Source organism: Chelonia mydas, chromosome 9 (assembly GCF_015237465.2).
Source record: "Chelonia mydas isolate rCheMyd1 chromosome 9, rCheMyd1.pri.v2, whole genome shotgun sequence".
Classification (NCBI taxonomy): Eukaryota; Metazoa; Chordata; order Testudines; family Cheloniidae; genus Chelonia; species Chelonia mydas.
Genome location: NC_057855.1, coordinates 75,723,349 through 75,741,330, shown reverse-complemented (window position 1 = coordinate 75,741,330; position 17,982 = coordinate 75,723,349). Strand labels below are relative to the sequence as shown.

General features: G+C 50.6%; 1 protein-coding gene across 1 annotated transcript; it reads left to right on the top strand.

The window, feature by feature from the left end:
- Positions 1 to 12,233: 12,233 nt before the first annotated feature.
- Positions 12,234 to 16,863, top strand: LOC102932634 (START domain-containing protein 10). Its single transcript, XM_027817692.3, has 6 exons — positions 12,234 to 12,532; positions 14,073 to 14,220; positions 14,696 to 14,799; positions 15,233 to 15,350; positions 15,659 to 15,711; positions 16,548 to 16,863. Exons 1-6 carry the CDS (start codon positions 12,377 to 12,379, stop codon positions 16,767 to 16,769), a joined length of 801 nt encoding a protein of 266 aa, XP_027673493.2. The 5' UTR covers positions 12,234 to 12,376; the 3' UTR covers positions 16,770 to 16,863.
- Positions 16,864 to 17,982: the final 1,119 nt, after the last annotated feature.

Sequence of the window (17,982 nt, the reverse complement as noted above, 5' to 3'; positions counted from 1 at the left end):
CTAGTCTAGCTAAGACCTGTCAGTTGTCTTCCATCATGCTGTGAAGTCAGATAAATCAATGAAGAGTGAAAACACAAACAAGAGGAACTTTTTAAAGTACTTATCAGGGCAAATGTAAACAGCTAGCTCCCTATGGGGTCTATTGTGTGCTTGCAATGAGTGAAACTCAAATAAAGAAGGGATTTGTGCAGTAGGAAGTTGGGATTGCTGCAAGGTTGCATACTGTTGAAACATGGTACTGTCATTGATATTTCCACTCCTGGCTGAGGGATATTGCTCCCCTTGGGAAGTTACAGTTGAACAAATTTAACATTCGGAGATGCTCCTTTAGTCTGTTTTTGCAAGACTTGAAGCTGAGTGAGTGAGGGGGAGCACTGGAGAATTCATTTCAGTATCACCCAACCAGTGAGGAAAGCATCCCTCTGAACAGCAAAACCCAGACTTTGTGTGGCAGACATCCTTTTCAGCCATGGGTTGGGTCCTACCAGTGAACTGCCAGCTCTGGAGTTGCCTGTCATTACATTATCATCATGAACATAAGAAACTGGGCTTCTCTGTTGGGCATGGAATAGTCCGCATTATATACAACCTGGATACATCGCTAAGTTTGTAAATCCACTTCCTGGAAAGGATGTTGATGGCACTTCAGGAGCCTGTGTGAGATGAGTAGGTGGGCTTACCATTATAGATGGGGCAGGTAGCACCATCTATTAGTAAGGTTGCCTAACACTTCCCATTGTAAGATCCTGTTTTCAGTTGTTTATAACTTTGCCAAACTGAAATTTTCCATGTTGCGTGTCTGTCAGGCAGAATTATATCAGCCAAAATAATTCAGCTGTTTCCAAGAATTAGGGTAAGGAAAAATATGCTTTGCCCTGTTAAAAACATTTTGGTGACTCCTGCTTTACAAAGCTCTAGTGCTCCATGCTGTGCAGTAGGGACTGAAAATTTGTCAGAAGCGTGGCCTGTGTGTCACTAATGTGCCTTTTGCTGTCACCATGAAAATCCATCCAAATTTGATCAAATTATAAACCTTTGAAACATTGCAGTTTGCACATGCTTGGTACAGACTTAGATTTTTACCAGTTAAGACTCCAACTGCACTAGTCATGCTCCAACCTGAGGTTCAGTGAGATTTTCCCTGCAATTGCAGTTCTGGGTTGATGCAGACCTGGCTGGGTCCAGACACTCTTACTGAGAGCAAGGAGCCTCTCTCTCTCATTGACCTCCTCTGCTGGGCTCAGGTGGCAGAGAGGAGGAAATTAACTGATTCAAGTATAGAGGGGACAAGAGCCAGAACTGGGGGCGACTAGGACTAGCTGAGCAAGGAGAAGTGGGATGAGGAGTTTGGAGGACTTGCTGGGCAAGAACACTGGGACTGAAATGAGACGTCTGAGGAGCAGAGACAGATACAAGGAGCCAGGGATGGGAAAGAGACAGAACTGGGCAGAAGAGTCTGTGCCCAGTAAAAAGAAAAGGAGTACTTGTGGCACCTTAGAGACTAACCAGTTTATTTGAGCATGAGCTTTCGTGAGCTACAGCTCACTTCATCGGATGCATAGCATATCGTGGAAACTGCAGAAGACATTATATACACACAGAGACCATGAAACAAAACTTCCTCCCACCCCACTCTCCTGCTGGTAACAGCTTATCTAAAGTGATCATCAAGTAGGGCCATTTCCAGCACAAATCCAGGTTTTCTCACCCTTCCCCCCCCCCCCCCCCCCCACACACACATACAAACTCACTCTCCTGCTGGTAATAGCCCATCCCTCTTTGAAACCTCTCTTTATAATGCGCATGATAATCAAGGTGGGTCATTTCCAGCATTAATCCAGGTTTTCTCACCCCCCCCCCCACACCCCCCTCCAAAAACCACACACACAAACTCACTCTCTTGCTGGCAATAGCTCATCTTACAATGTGCACAGCAATCAAGGTGGGCCATTTCCAGCATAAATCCAAGTTTAACCAGAACGTCTTGGGGGGGGTTTGTAGGAAAAAAACAAGGGGAGATAGGCTACCTTGCATAATGACTTAGCCACTCCCAGTCTCTATTCAAGCCCAAATTAATAGTATCCAATTTGCAAATGAATTCCAATTCAGCAGTTTCTCGCTGGAGTCTGGATTTGAAGTTTTTTTGCTTTAAGATAGACTAACAGACTAACACGGCTGTTACTCTGAAATCTGTGCCCAGTAGAACACTCCCTTCCAAAGCCTGGAATGGAACCCAACATTCCTAGCTCTTACCATCCCTCTGTTATTAGCAAATATCTGTGAAACCCACTGACAAAGTGTCCCATTCCCTTCTAGCGCTAGTCCACAGAGGATGACAGCCTACTACTGCTATCAGTTCTTCTGTCAATTCAAATGTCACAGGTCTGTGTGGTGGACCTAAAGGTTCCAAACCTGCTGATGATCCATGTGGGTGTTAATATGATGCCACATGATAATTTTTTCTTTTTGAGTTTGCTTTTTTAAAATTCTAAGAAGTTACAAAAATATTAAAAGAACATTAGTCCAGCACTCAAAAGTTAGGAAATGCTTGTGTAACCTTAATTCAGCCCCCTTCTATCTGTGCATCATAATGCAATCTAGTTACATGATCACACATGGTTTCCACAGGACCCCTGCCTCATTCAGTGCACAGGCTCTTTCTGCTCTGGGGTAAATTAGGATTGTGTAGTGAAGGAGACTTGTCTGTAGGACTCCTTTATTTGTTGCAGAAATTGGAAAGTATGTACTTACTGTGGTTGGAGAGAGACAGCAGGCTTAACCCAGCCATCAGCTGAATGAGAATGGCCATTGAACCCAGGCCACAATTAAATACTGGGCACAGCAACTGAAAAAACAGGGATGGAAGTGAAGTTCAAAGGGCAAAAATCAGAACCACAAGGGGACACCAAGCAGAGAACCCCTGGCAATGTCCATTGCTCCTCAAGAGTGCCTAGAAAGTCAGTGGACATTAGCCCAGAGGAACTCTGCTTGGAGGTATGACTTCACAAGGGCTCGGAAACAGGCCCCACAGAGCACCCTGCTCCCTCCAGCTTCCTCTTTCTGGAGTGATAGATGGCCATCTTGGCCAGCACCAGGGAGGAAATTGACGAGGACATCTCACAACTTTGTTGCTATGGATGAGGTGTGCACTGATGAGGAGGTGCATGGAGAAGTGCAACCAGAACCTCTTACAGACATTCTGGAGGAGCCAGAAGAGGGGTTGCAACCTGACACACCCTACATAGATATGTGCCAGGGTGTCCTCACCACAGAAAGGAAAGGGGTCATGAGATTGTAAACTGTGCCAGGTACACACCCATGCTGATGGATCCATGGAGGTGCTGCCAACTGCTATGCCCTGCAGTCCGTGAACCCAGAGTCGAGGTACAGACTGGCCAACCAGGGTTCCTCACCCTCCTCAGGTGGCAGTAAGCCCCATCACTGAGGGTTGGGGTAGAACATGAAGGCAAGGAAGTGGATGGTGTGAAGCATGAGCACATACAGATGATTTCTGGGCACAGTATGGAGATGGACCATCTGGCCCTCGTTCAGCCAACTTAGGGGATCGGGGTGTACAGAGGCTTGTGGGACAGGTGTCCACTGAGTTCTGGAGGGCCAGGGGTGAGCAGAGAGGACCTGCTTGAGAAAAGTGACAGAAACAGGAGGCAAGGATGGCTTCACTCCTGGAGAACCCAATGGGGGAAATGCAGGATGGGCAGCCCATGCACTGGCTGAGCACCACAAGGTCCACCTGGACCCTCCAACTATTGCCCAGGAGGTCTCCAATTTTGGTGGCGCCAGCCAGGACCAAACCTCCGGTGCACCGAGGGGGACTCCACCACCTGCATGAAGAAATGGGGGTTGTGTAGCAGGGGTTCTATAAGGAGATCTTCCCACTCGACAGCCGCTATGGACCTGGTTGCTGAAACTAGCTTCCAGGTCCTGATAAAAGACTGGCAGCTCAGAGAGGTCTTGCTGGAGACAAAAGAGCTGCTACTGGTACTGGAGGTGAAGGAGGAAGGCCTACATCAGCACACTCTATGCCAGCCTACCTGCACTACCACAGAGTCTTTGCAGGGTCTGAAGGTGGAAGGCGTGGACCTGGCTACAGTTACATACCGGGCCCTGCCTGCCCTCCCCCAGAGGGAGGCTTAGGACACCTGCAGAGAACCAGTGCAACCCTGGCCAGAAAAACTCCAGGATCTTCTGCTGGATGGTGGCCAGGGTCCCTGGGGGTTGGCTCAGGGTGTTGAACTGGTGCCAGAGCATGGACTGGACTAGCTGGTTGATCATCAGCATCAGTTCCAGCACCTGAAGGGAAAGACACTGGAGCAGCCCTGTCCACCTCTACAACCCATCAGACATCCTGGCCTCTAGGTCAATCCAATTCTCCAGCAGGGAGGGACCAAGGGCAGAAAAGTGATACCAAGAGAGCGCAGTAGACCCCACAGCTGGCACAGTATGGGTGGGAAGGAGCCTACCTGCTACCTGTCTCTATCAGACCAGCGCTTGACTCAGTTGACCCGGGCAGAGGAGGCTGCCAAATAAATGGCTTGGCAAGCCTCAACCCGTGCTAGGTCTCCTGAGTCCTGGTCAACAAGAAGTACATTATTGGCATATGCCAACAGGCCCACCTGCAAATCCAGCTCCTGAAACACCAACCCAGTCATCCTCTTGCAGGGGAGATGCAGGAATGGTTCAATAGCACTGGTATAGAGCTGGCCGGACGGTGGGCAATGGAGGCAAGTAGGGCCAAGACGCTGTGGGAGGCAAGAAACAAACAGTGAAGGAAAGGGCCTGGGCACAAAACAAACAGCAAAGGTTGAGGCCTGGGCAACCTAGGGAAGGCAAGCAGGGAAACAAACAGATGGAGGTCCTGGGCAAGGCAGGGGAGGCAAGTAACAAATGGACAGGGGAGTGAACTGCAATGAGAGGGGGACCACACAAGACAGGGGGGGCTGCGGTGAACTGCAAGGGGAAGGGAACTGGTGAAATGGGGGGAGCAATAAACTGCAAGTGAGATTGGGGCCTTGTGAGATGAGGGGGAGGGGGTTTTGTAAACCATGAGAGAGAGGACTGGTGGGCAGGCAGGAGAAGGAGGCCCACCAGCCCAATGCAAACTGAGGGGAAGGTATGTGAGGGGAAGTCCAAGGGGGCATGTGTACCCAAATGCACTTGCCACTGCTGCAGAGTTCCTATGTGATGCTGATGCTGGCAAGTCACTTAAACCAAACTTTTCACAAGTTGTTACTAATTGTATGTTCTTAATTTTCTAGTGCCTAACTTGATACCTGATTTACAAATGGGTTGAGCACTCACAACTCCAACTGAAGTCAATGAGAGCTGTGCTTTGAACATATGAAGTGCCATATAATGCTAAGTACTTTGAAAAATCAGCTCCTAGGAATCTCAAATTGGGCACCCAAAATAAGTGACAGGTTTCAGAGTAACAGCTGTGTTAGTCTGTATTCGCAAAAAGAAAAGGAGTACTTGTGGCACCTTAGAGACTACCCAATTTATTTGAGCATAAGCTTTCGTGAGCTACAGCTCACTTCATCAAAGTACTTTCCACAGTATGCATCCGATGAAGTGAGCTGTAGCTCACGAAAGCTTATGCTCAAATAAATTGGTTAGTCTCTAAGGTGCCACAAGTCCTCCTTTTCTTTTTCCAAAATAAGTGAGCACTTTTGATCTTAATCTCTTTGTGCCTCACTTCCCCATTTGAAAAAGTGGGATCATACCCACTTGTGAGGCCTGTGAAAATGAATGTATTAATAGTTGTGAAGCACTTAGAGGGAAGTGCATAAAAAAAGCCCCAGAGGAAATTTTAAAAATCTGTTTTGTGAGCAGGTTTGAATAGTTTGCAGTAAATAAGGCCTGGAGTCACGTATTGAACAATGTGGAGAAAACAAAATATTGAATCAATAAGTGAGCTCTGTCCAATAGCACTGAATGAGGCAGGTTCCTGCTGAAAAAATAGTATGTGATCATGGAACATAATACATATGTACAAGGGGGCTGAATTAAAGCTGCATAGAGAAAGGGCTGGTGAGTTGCACGAGCAATCTTAATTCTGGTCTTTTCTGACTACACAGTACTTGACTTTGCAATGTTAAGAGTGTTCTTTTAGTGTTTTGGGTGTGTTCTTTGTTTTGTTTTTGTAATCACAAACCATTAGTTCTTATGAACTGGCCTCCTCCTTGCTCAGGCACAGAGGAGAGAACAAGAACTGAAACATACTTGCTTTGTGTCAGTCTCCACACCAGAAACAAGTGAGAGTAAGAAAGTTTCTCAAAGCGTAAGTAATTCTCCTCTTTAAAGGGGAAGAAGAAAAAGTATGCTTAACCTTAGACGTGAAAAGGGTAGTGAGAAAGCAGCCTGTGACTGAGTCACAAATGGACAATAAACCCACATAGGCTCATGGGGTAAAATAGCAAGTACCTTCATAGAGCCCTGTGCTAGATCTTGTCCACATTAGAATTTACTTTGGTATAATTTACATCGCTCATCAGGGATGTGAATAATCCACACACCCCTGATTGGCCTAAGCACCAATGTTGATCAGTGGAAGAGCTTCTAGTGAAGATGTAACCTGAGATGTACATAGAACATCTTGTTCTGACTTACTTGCTCTGCAACCACTCTGGTCATTGATTCCAGGGAGTGTAACTCAGGGCAAGATTTAGCCTGTTGTCTGTCTTAACTTTGGTGACATCAGTACAGTTTCTCGTCAAAAAGGATTTTAAACTTAAACTGGGCACCTCCTCTCTTCCCCAGTGGTGGATAGCTCCAGGGCACTGAACTGAATGAGTCTCACTGGCATGGGGCAGTGTGGGCCGGGCTGGTTGCGTGCCAATCCCTAGATGCTGGTCTTAGCCCCAGAGGTGGTGTAGCTGCATTTCAATCTTGCGTGAAGTGAGGCCTGTCTAGTTCTATTATTATTCAGTTTTTTCAGGTCTCCCAAGGGCACCCCTCCCTAGCGCTGAGTGCCCACTCTCTACATGAAGAGTTACAACACAGACAGCTAAGGCCTTGTCTACACTTGCAAGTTAGAGCGCATTAAATCAGCCCTGGGTGACCTAACTCCTAGGTGTCCACACTGGCAAGGCACGTAGAGCGCCCAGACTCCGCAGCTGGAGCGTCCCTGGTAATCCACCTCCACGAGAAGCATAAAGCTTGCTGTGCCCCGGCTGGAGTGCCGTGGGACCAGTATGGATGCCCTGGTCCATTAATGCGCTCTGATCGGCCTCCAGAAGTGTCCCACAATGCCTGTTCTAGCCACTCTGGTCATCACTTTGAACTCAACTGCCCTGCTCTCAGATGACCAACTGTCAGACCCGCCCTTTAAATTCTCTGGGAATTTTGAAATTCCCCTTCCTGTTTGCTCAGCCAGGCGTGGAGTGCTCTCAGCGCATCTTTCCAGGTGACCATGCCTCCACGCGCCAGGCGATCCCCACTATGGAGCAATAGAAAGGTGCTGGACCTCATCAGTGTTTGCAGGGAGGAAGCTGTCCAGTCCCAGCTGCGCTCCAGCAGTAGGAAATATGATACCTACAGGCAAATATCAAGGGCCATGATGGAAAGAGGCCATGACCGGGACGCAGTGCAGTGCAGTGTTATAGTGAAGGAGCTGCAGAATGCCTACCACAAAGCATGGGAGGCAAACTGCTGCTCTGGTGCCGCCCCCACGACCTGCCGTTTCTACAAAGAGCTGGACGCAATACTTGGGGGCAACCTCACCTCCATTCCGAAGACCACCATGGACACCCCAGAGGCCGTAGCAGCCCACAGTTCAACAAAGCAGTAGGAGGAAAGTGGGAGCGAGGGTGCTGAGGAGGAGGGGAGCCCAGAGCCAGAGGACAGCCCGGCATTCCTAGATGCATGCAGCCAGGAGCTGTTTTCAAGCCAGGAGGAAGGTAGCCAGTTGCAGCGGATGGTGCTTGGGGAAGAACAAACAGCAGAGGAGGTGCCCGGTAAGCGGCTTTTATTTTGGGAAGGTAGTTGTTTGGTGCGGGCTCTTGGGGTGAGGAGGATTAGGGCTGCATGCATATCTAGGTGCGGAATAGGGCGTTGATGTGTTCTCTCACATCACGGTAATCGGCCTCAGTGATCTCATCAAAGGTCTCATGCAGAAGCTGGGCAATCTGCTTGTGCAGGTTCCTTGGCAGTGCTACTGTGTTCCTTGTCCAAGTAAGGCTAACATGTCCGTGCCCCTGTGCCGTGAGGGGCGGGGGGACCATTGCTGCACACAGGCAAGCGGCATAAGGGCCAGGGCGGAAGCCGCATTGTAGTAGAAGACCCTCCCTTGCTCCCCAGGTCACCCTCAGCAGTGAGATATCTTCCAGGACGAACTCGTCCTGAGGAAAATGTGGGGACAGTGTTCAGTATAGGGGCCCCCTGCAGCTGTTGGCTCTCCCCAAGGCACAGAACCCCAGAGGACAGTACGGCCGTGAAACAATCAGTCCTCCTTGCCCCTGTGTTTGCTCACCATTTCGGGGCTCCTGTGGGTTATGTGCGCTCGCTTTGGGACGGGCACTTTCTGCTATTGTTTACACTGTACTTGTCTTTAAGTTCAGCCGAATCATTGCTCTGTCTGGTGTGAACAATGCTGTCTCTGTTAAGTGTTGCATTTTGGCTTTACAGATGCAACCTTGAGATCCCAGCCGTGCTTGTTATCAATGGCCGAAAGATGACAAAGAATCAGGAAGCATACGCGAAGAACCAAAGAGGACCTGTCCCCTACTGAAAATCAAAAAGTACAGGAGTGACAGGAGACTAAAAGGAGGCTCTGCCAGCAGAATGTGGATCGCCGGCACCAAAGCACGGAGCGGCTGCTAAGCATTATGGAGCGCCAAGCGGACTCGATACAGGAGCTCATAGCACTGCAGATGGAGCAGATCCACGCCTGTCCCCCCCTGCAGCCCTTGTCCCAAAACTCTTTCCCCTATGCCTCCATGTCACCGCCAACTCACTTCCCCCAACATCCAGTTTCTTACCGCCACCAGCTGCCTCCAACACCTGTAGCTTCACCACCCAGCCCTGCAAACTACGACCCTTACCCACTGCACTCAACCCCCATACCATGCATTTTAGCCAGCCTGAAGTGCAGTACTCATTGTGCGGCACTCCAGACAGGAAGGCTGAATACGATAACAGGACATACACCAATCTGTGATTGTCCCGTTCCCCACCCCGCCCCCTTCACTCCTCCCACACAGCACAGATGTGTCATGCCCTTTCAGTTTCCCCAGCAGTTGTGTTTCTTTTTTGAAGAAATGAATTTTTTTGGCTTTGAAAACATTCTTTATTGCATTAAGTAAAAGATACCAGAGCCCAGGAAAGCAACAGGCACTGCAAGTCAGTGCATCATACGTAGCAAACACAGATGCCTACTAGCATTGGAGCCACTGCACTTCACACCCGTGCAGGGCACCAAACATTACTGGTGGCTCTCAGCATCGAATTGCTCCCTCAAGGCATCCCTAATCCTTACAGCCCCGCACTGGGCCCCTCTAATAGCTCTGGTCTCTGGCTGTTCAAATTCAGCCTCCAGGTGTTGAACCTCCGTGGTCCATGCCTGAGTGAAGCTTTCACCCTTCCCTTCACAAATGTTGTGGAGGGTACAGAATGCAGCTATAACCATGAGGATGTTGTCATCGGCCAGGGTCCAGCTTCCCATACAGACAGCGCCAGTGTCCCTTTAAATGGCCAAAAGCACACTCAACAGTCATTCTGCACCGACTCAGCCTATTGTTGAACCGCTCCTTGCTGCTGTTAAGTTTTCCTGTGTAGGGTTTCATGAGCCACGGCATAAAAGGGTAAGCGGGATCTCCATGGATCACAACGGGCATTTCGACTTCCCCTACGGTAATCTTCTGGTCTGGGAAGAAAGTCCTGGCTTGCAGCTTCCTGAACAGGCCTGTGTTCCAAAAGATGCATGCGTCATGCACCTTTCTGGACCAGCCTGCGTTAATGTCCATGAAATGCCCACGGTGATTCACAAGCGCCTGGAGAACCATAGAGAAATACTCCTTCTGATTAATGTACTCAGAGGCTAGGTGGTCTGGTGCCAGAATTGGAATATGCATCCCTATCACCCCTCTTCAGTTAGGGAAACCCATTTGTGCAAAGCCAGCCACGTCACACACGTTGCCCAGAGTCACAGTTCTTCTGAGCAGGATGCGATTAATGGCCCTGCAAACTTGCATCAACACGATTCCAACGGTCGACTTTCCCACTCCAAACTGGTTAGCGACTGATCAGTAGCTGTCTGGAGTTGCCAGCTTCCAGATTGCAATAGCCATGCGTTTCTCCACCGGCAGGGCAGCTCTCAATCTTGTGTCCTTGCACCGCAGGGTGGGGGCAAGCTCAGCACACAGTCCCATGAAAGTGCCTTTCCTCATCCAAAAGTTCTGCAGCCACTGCTCGTCATCCCAGACTTGCATGACGATGTGATCCCACCACTCAGTGCTTGTTTCCCGAGCCCAAACGTGGCGTTCCACTGTGGTGAGCATGTCCATGAATGCCACAAGCAATCTTGTGTCATATGCGTTATATGAGTCGACATCATCGTCAGACTCCTCACTGTCAGTTTGTAGCTTAAGGAGTAACTCAACTGCAATCCGTGATGTGCTGGTGAGACCCATCAGCATATTCCTCACAAGTTCAGGATCTATTCCCACAGACCGAAAGGAAAGACAGAGTGCTCAGTACAAAAAACGTTGAAAGATGGTGCCAAATATGGATGGAAGCACAGGGATTGCTGGGATGCGAAGTGATGCATTAGGACAGGACCCAGAATGCTCTCCCCTCCCCCACCCCCTTCACAGAATCATAGAATATCAGGGTTGGAAAGGACCTCAGGGGGTCATCTAGTCCAACTCCCTGTTCAAAGCAGGACCAATCCCCAATTTTTGCCCCAGATCCCTCAATGGCCCCCTCAAGGATTGAACTCATAACCCTGGGTTTAAGCAGGCCAATGCTCAAACCACTGAGCTATCCCTCCCCCGTCCCACAAGCCACAGCACCAGAATGAGAAAAGGTGTTCTGAGGGATACCTGCCCATAATGCACCACTCCCAATGCTGCTGCAAGTGCCACAAATGTGGCCACCCCAATGCGCTTGCAGCTGACAGTGTGAACACAAGGCAGCACTTTTCCTGCTGCGGTCTGCGAATGCTGGTTTAACTCAAAGCGCTCTACATCTGCAAATGTAGCCATGCCCTAAGGCTATTTCATTGCCTTGCTCCAATCAGGCCACCTACTCCCCCATCACTAGAGTGTCTGCAGCTAATGGACATCAGAGATCGCAGCCTTGTGGGCCAGCTCCATGCCCTGGTCCTGGTTAGGACTGCCAGGTGTCCGGTTTTCAACTGAAACACCTGGTCGAAAAGGAACCCTGGCAGCTCTGGTCAGCGACGCTGAGCAGCCCATTAAAAGTCTGGTTGGCAGTGCAACAGCGCTGGCAGGCAAGCTCCCTGCCCAGCTCTCAGGAAGCAGCGACACATCCCTCTGGCTCCACATGCCGCCCCCATCCCAAGTGCTGGCTCCGCAGTTTTCATTGGCCAGGAACTGCAGGTGCAGGACAGGGAGCCTCCTGGCCGCGCCTTCGCCTAGGAGCCGTACGGCCATATCACCGCTTCCCCAGAGCCGTCTCAGGTCAGCGCTGCCTGGAACCTGCATCCCGAGCCCTCTCCCACACTCTGAACCCCTCAGCCGCAGCCCAGAGGCCCCTCCTGCACCCCAAGCCCCTCAGCCCCGGCCCTGCCCCAGAGCCCCCGCACCAGCCTGGTGAAAAACGAGCCAGTGAGTGAGGTGAAGAGTGGCGGCGGCCAGAGCCTCCGACAAGGGGCGGGGCATGGGGCCGGAAGGACAGGCCACGCGGCGCCACAGGGCTCGTAAGGGCCGCCCAGCTCCCGAGCTGTTCCTTCTGGAGCCAATCCCCACCAGACACTCCGTCCCAACAGCCAACCCGAGCTCTCCCCGCCGCCGCCGCTCTTGGCCACGTGGCCCGCGGCCTGTTTCATGCTGTATCTAATTCCGAACCCGCCATTGATTTTTAAAATTTCACCAGTCACGAGGCGGCAGGTGTGTGCCGCGCGGGGGCAGTCCAAAAGAAGCAGCGGACACCGTGGCCAATCAGCGGGCAGGGCGGGGCAGGCGGGACGCACCTGGCCGGAATCGTTCGGTGATTGGCGGCTGGTTCGACGAGGCGAAGCCAATGAGGAGCGGGGACAAGCTGGGCGAACCTGGTGGGGGCGGGAGCTGCTACGCCAACTGCGTGTGGGGCCGCGAGGGGGTGGGGCCTTCGCCGGCACCTGTGTCCACCCGTCCGGCGCCTTCCGCTGCTGATCTCGGCTGGCGGCTCCCCAGCGCCTATGGAGCCTGTGCAGGTGCCCGACGCCGACGCCTTCCGGGCCTTCCAGGCTCAGTGCGAGGCGGAGCGCGGCTGGCAGAGCAGGTACAGCCGGGAGGGCGTCGGGGTGTGGGTGCAGCCGCCCCCGCCCGCCGGCCCCGCCGTGCACACGGTCAAGGTGAGCCGGGGGAGGCAGGAGGCCAGGGCAGGGGACGCGGGGCAGGGCATGGTGTGGGGGGCTGGGAGGGGGCAGGAGCCTGGCGGCCGCCTTGCGCTCCTGGAGCTCCCCTGGGAGCGGCGCTCGCTGTGGGGTCTGCTGGTTGGCCTCACGCCCAGATGTGGCACCGCAGGCAGCTCCACCCACCGAGAGTTTGACTATTTATAGTCCTGACTCCCTATCGCAAACTGAGGTCCACTGAACTCTGGGCCTGGACCCTAAAGCGGGGCGTCAGGGATCTTGTCACGTGGAGACAGAAACTGGGCACCAGAGGCATTGCTGGGCTCCTGCTTGGGAAGGTGCTTGCCAGTGCCTGTGCCAGTTACTAGAGTAATTGATTAACTCTAAAATATGGTAGTGGAGCCCCATTTGTGCTAATTGTCACCATCTCTTATAGGCTTTGCTGTCCCTTTTTCCTGGTATGCAATTCATGTGACCCTTGTCTTTGCCTTGTGACACATCTGTGACCCAGAGGCACTTGTCACTCCAGTGTCTGGGTGCCAGGAGTCTGATGTGAACTTCCCAAGAAAGTGATCAGTGAGCTGGATTAATTATTCTTCATATCCAGTAGTCTGCCCTGGTGATAGCCTTCCCCACAGGAGTCTTCTCCGCCCATGTGGTATAGAACTACATAGTGAATGGTGGTGGAGTTGCACCAGCCTTGAGAGTGCAGTCTGAGTTATGCTTTCTCTGTAAATCATTGACTCATAATGACAAACACCACTGTAAGTGGGTGAAGTTTGGTAGAGGGTGATGGGATTGGAACTAGAGGTGCAGCTTCTCTGAACCAGTAACAGGAAAGCCATTCTTTCTGGGATCTCCCAGACCTGCTATCTCCCCCATGAATTCTGGTCAACCACAAGCCACTGAGTGGGCCTACTGTGCATCTCCACGCTGGAATCATCTGTGTAAGATTGGACACCTCCGCTTTCTGCCTGGTTGCTTCCATCTGGAGATTGGAACGTAGTGTCCAGCTCCGACTTGCTCTGCTCACATACTTCCCTTCTCCATTCTTCTACACCAACAAGTGTGGTGGTATCTTACCTATGGAAGCCTGTGCCATCTGCTTCTTGTTCATGATTCTGGTTGCTATGTGGACTGGGGTTTGTCTAGTTATGGGATAAAGCTTTTAACAGTGATCCATTTATATTTCTGTTTCTGCTGAATGACTCAAGGGCAATAAATATGTTACTTTGGAATGGATTCTCTGTCCTTATCCCTGTTTTTTATCTTAAGTGAGTTGCTTCCCTCTCTGTTCATCATTTACCCTCACAGTGGGTTGATATTTGCCAAGTGTTTTGAGTGGAGGGTTTCAGTGTTTAGTAAAGGGGTGGTTTTTGCCTGGCTGACACACTTCCTCACAAGTGGGAGCCCAGCTGAGGATGAGGAGCTCTTCCCTACACATGGACCAAGTCAGCTACTCCAATTGGGAGGACGGGGGTGGGGGCGGGGTGGGTGCAACCAGCCAGTGTCCTGACTGTGGTCCTGCTCCTGCCTGCAGTGCCGCATTGACATCCAAGATGTGCCAGCGGAGACGGTATATGATGTGCTGCATGACATTGAGTATCGCAGGAAGTGGGACATGAACGTCATTGACACACACGACATTGCCCGTCTTGCCACCAATGCTGATGTGGGCTACTACGCCTGTGAGTGATGGCTTGTGGGCTGCTCTGATTGGCTGAGTGCGGCAGTAGGTGTGATCAACCCCAGAGAATTGAAATCCTGAGTTAAACAAGTGGAGGGCCCATCCAATTTCCTTGAGTAGGAAGGAGCAAAGACTGAGCCCATTCTGTATGCCCCGAATAGATACCATCTGGTCAGCAGTAGGGCAAGCTTCCCACACACCAACATGCCTCAGCCCAAGCTGGACTTTCTAATAGGAGAGGGGAGTTCAGTCCCCCGGGTTCATTTCATCCTTAGCAGCCTCAATAGAGATTCCAACAGAAGGGTCAGCTGGTCTCTTAGGAGAAGAGGGGAGGCATTGGTGGCAGGATACAGAGAGATCACTAACCTCATCTGAGGGGCAAGTGCAGGCAAGGTTGAAACCCCTTAGTGTGACTGCACTTCCTGCAACTTTTATCACTGGGTGAGTTGAAGTGACTTTGCTTCCTTCTTGGCTAGGGAAGTGTCCAAAGCCCTTAAAGAACAGAGATGTGGTGACACTGCGATCCTGGCAGGTTGTGGATAAATCTTACATGATCATCAACTTCTCTGTCAAACATGCGGTGAGTCGGGGGCGGGAAGAGTTTAATTACATGGACCCATGGTCTCCTGGGAATCTCAATAGTGCCTGCTTAGATGCCTCCTTGATGAATGACTCCACCCCACAGCTACAGTCATGAGCTGGGTAGAGTTTGTCTGGGTTAAGGATGCTCTGTTGAGCAGAATGTGACTCTGGCTCTCATTAACCTGAGCTGCACTTGTTTATCTGCCACCCCTTACTGATGCCTTAGAGTATATGTAGCCAGTCCCTGTGTCCCTTTGGGTGTGCAGGGACCTTTTATTATTGTGGGATATGAATTCACAGCTAACTCTTTACAGACCAGGCACCGTGTCTGAGCCTCTAGATTAGTCCCATTGCCCTGTGTGTATAGCACCAGATCTTAGAAAGAGTTCAGGGAAGGTGACAGGGTCTGAGTATCTGATTTCACCATACAGCAATATCCTCCCCGAAAGGACCTGGTAAGGACTGTTTCTATCTTGGCGGGATACTTGGTGCAGTCGACTGGACCAAACAGCTGCACCTTGACTTACCTGGCTCAGGTGGACCCCAAAGGTAAGTCTGGGTCTGTATCCCTTGTGGGTGTGCAAGGGGATGAGGCAACTTCAGGTCTAGGTGAACAGAAATTCTACTCCCTTATATAGGACATAAATTGCATTGCTTTCTTTCCACACACTTCCCTCCTAGGTATCCATCTAGGATCACTTTGCAACTTGCCATGGAGATGATCTTGCAGCTTGGCAATTGTACCCTGGTGAGGGGCTGGAGCATTGCGTGCGGTTGCATCCTGGCACAAATGCAGCATTTTTCTGCCATGGCTCACTAATAATTCTGTTTCTCCACCTTTCTTTCTTATGCATTAGGGAAACTGCCAAAGTGGGTTGTGAATAAAGCTTCCCAGTACCTGGCACCAAGGGTGAGTGAAGGCACTCCTGTGTAGTGGGTAATAAGGATCAAACATCGTTCATGGTTATAGGAAAGGGCTGGCAGTTAGTGGAGATCTACTAACTTGTCCTTAGACTTTCTAGCCCCTCTAACTTCCTAGTATGGGCCTGAGCAGTAGAAAGAATGGGGCATACTAGCTATCCTTGGATTTGATACTAGAATGTGCTGGCCTGGTTAGTCCAACATCTGACAATGACTGACCTCTGATACATCAGAGAGGTGAAAACCTGTGCACAATGCTTTGTCTTGGGGTCCCCAGCTTCTGACCAGCGAACTCTGCATTCTGAGGTTTGGCATCCTCTGAGCTTTTGGAGTAGTGGGGAAGGCACAGGTCAGGATTGCAGGGCATAACTGTGGGGGAACCTATTTGGCATGAGGTGTAGTTGAGACATGAAATTGCAGCATGGGTCAGCATCCTGGGTTCTGTCCCCAGCTCTGTCACTGGACTTGACCAAGGTGTCACAGTGACTTTTTGGCTCAGCCTCCATTTCTCCATCTGTAAAATGGGGATAATAGTTCTCTGCCTTCTAGAGGAGAAGCAGCTGAAGCACAATGAGATCTTTAGATCTATTGAAGATGCTGATTGCTTATCCAAATGAATGGAAAATGCTCCTGTATGGAACTTTACAGTATTAGTCTGTCCATCCATGCGCTCAGGTCTCCCCCCCTCACCCCACCTGTCTCTGCTAACTGCATAGCACCCACCCTTTCCCAAGCATTAAGTACATAAGAAAATGCGGGGGGTCTGGTAGTGGTCAGATTCTAGGCTGCTTCCATTTTCTTTGTCCCCTTTTCTGCTTTTGTCAGATGCTGAAGAAGATGCATAAGGCCTGCTTGAAATACCCCTCCTGGAAACAGCAGCACAATGTCAGTGTGAAGCCCTGGCTGTACCCTGAGCAGAACAAGCTCCCCACCATGATGCTGTCAGACCTGGCACTCCAGCATGCTGCCTCTCTGGAGAACATTGACGAGAGCAGCCTGTCGGAGGTGAAGGATGAGAGGGGAGACAACAGTGGCTCTGAGAACTGATGCTGCTTGGCTCTTTTCCAGGAGCAACACTGCACTAGACTGTTTTTGGACTCTTCCTGACAGTTTTACATTAAAGGGGGGAAATGTATTTTTATGCCCAGGGTTTGTAGTTCTTCCTATCATGACCCAAGAGACCATGTTTAGGCCTCAAGCACAGAGGGGTGTCTGTGGACAGTGGCTGAGTGGAGAGCTTAAGAGTGCCTGGGGCCCATTGTGCTGACACAGCTATCGCAGTGAGCAGGGTAAATCTTGAGAAATTATCAGACATCTGATAGGATGGTATGAATTGCTTCTGCTTGATGATCCTTTCTGTCCTGTGACCAAGATCTGTTGCTTCATACGAAGGTAAAGATATCCATAATGCATCTGGCCAACTGTGCTGTGCTGCCTCTTGGTGGGAGTTGCTCCCTGAAGTGCTCATGCTGCCCCAGTCTGAGAGTTTTTGCCTGTGTATTCTGAGAGCCATTAAGAACTGGACAGCATTAGACCAAGTACCCTCCTACGGAAACGGGCAGCAGGAGTGAGTTTGGGGTGGACAGACATGCCTACTTCCTGGGGCACTTCTGGGGAGAGAGGATAAACGTGTTTGCCTGTTCAGAGTTCATGTGATGCTACCTGACAGAGCTGAGGAATTCAACTCCAGTGCAGGAGGGAGGAGTGTGTCCCAGAAAGGCCTTGAAGACTGACCCAAGTTTATTGCTGCTGTAACTCAGGATGTCACCCTGTTGCCCCAAGGCTGAACTTGACCCTAGCAAAGCAGGCTTGTATTGAATGGGGTGATGTGATAGGTAGCTGCAGCAGTGAAGCTGGAAAGGGATAGATGCAAATAAGCCTCAGGGAAGCAGGTTGGCTTTGTTGTCAAGGTGACAGGAAATGGACTTGGAGTGGTGAGAACTGGGCTGCCAAATGATTAAAAAAAATATTACGATTAATCTTGAGATTAAAAAGTCATGATTAATGGCAGTTTTAATCCCACTGTTAATATAATACCACTTATTTAAATATTTTTGCTAGTATTTTTGGTTTGGTGTGTATTGGGGGAGTGCGGTCTCTTTAAGCATAGCACTCAGGAGCCTGAACACTTTTCAGCCAGCAGCAGCTATTGTCAGCAGAACTCACTCCTGAGCCACCACCAGCAGAAGACAGGCTCCCCCGTTCTCTGGCCCCAGCTCAGTAGTGACCAGCTACATGGGCAAGGGGAGGGGGATACCCC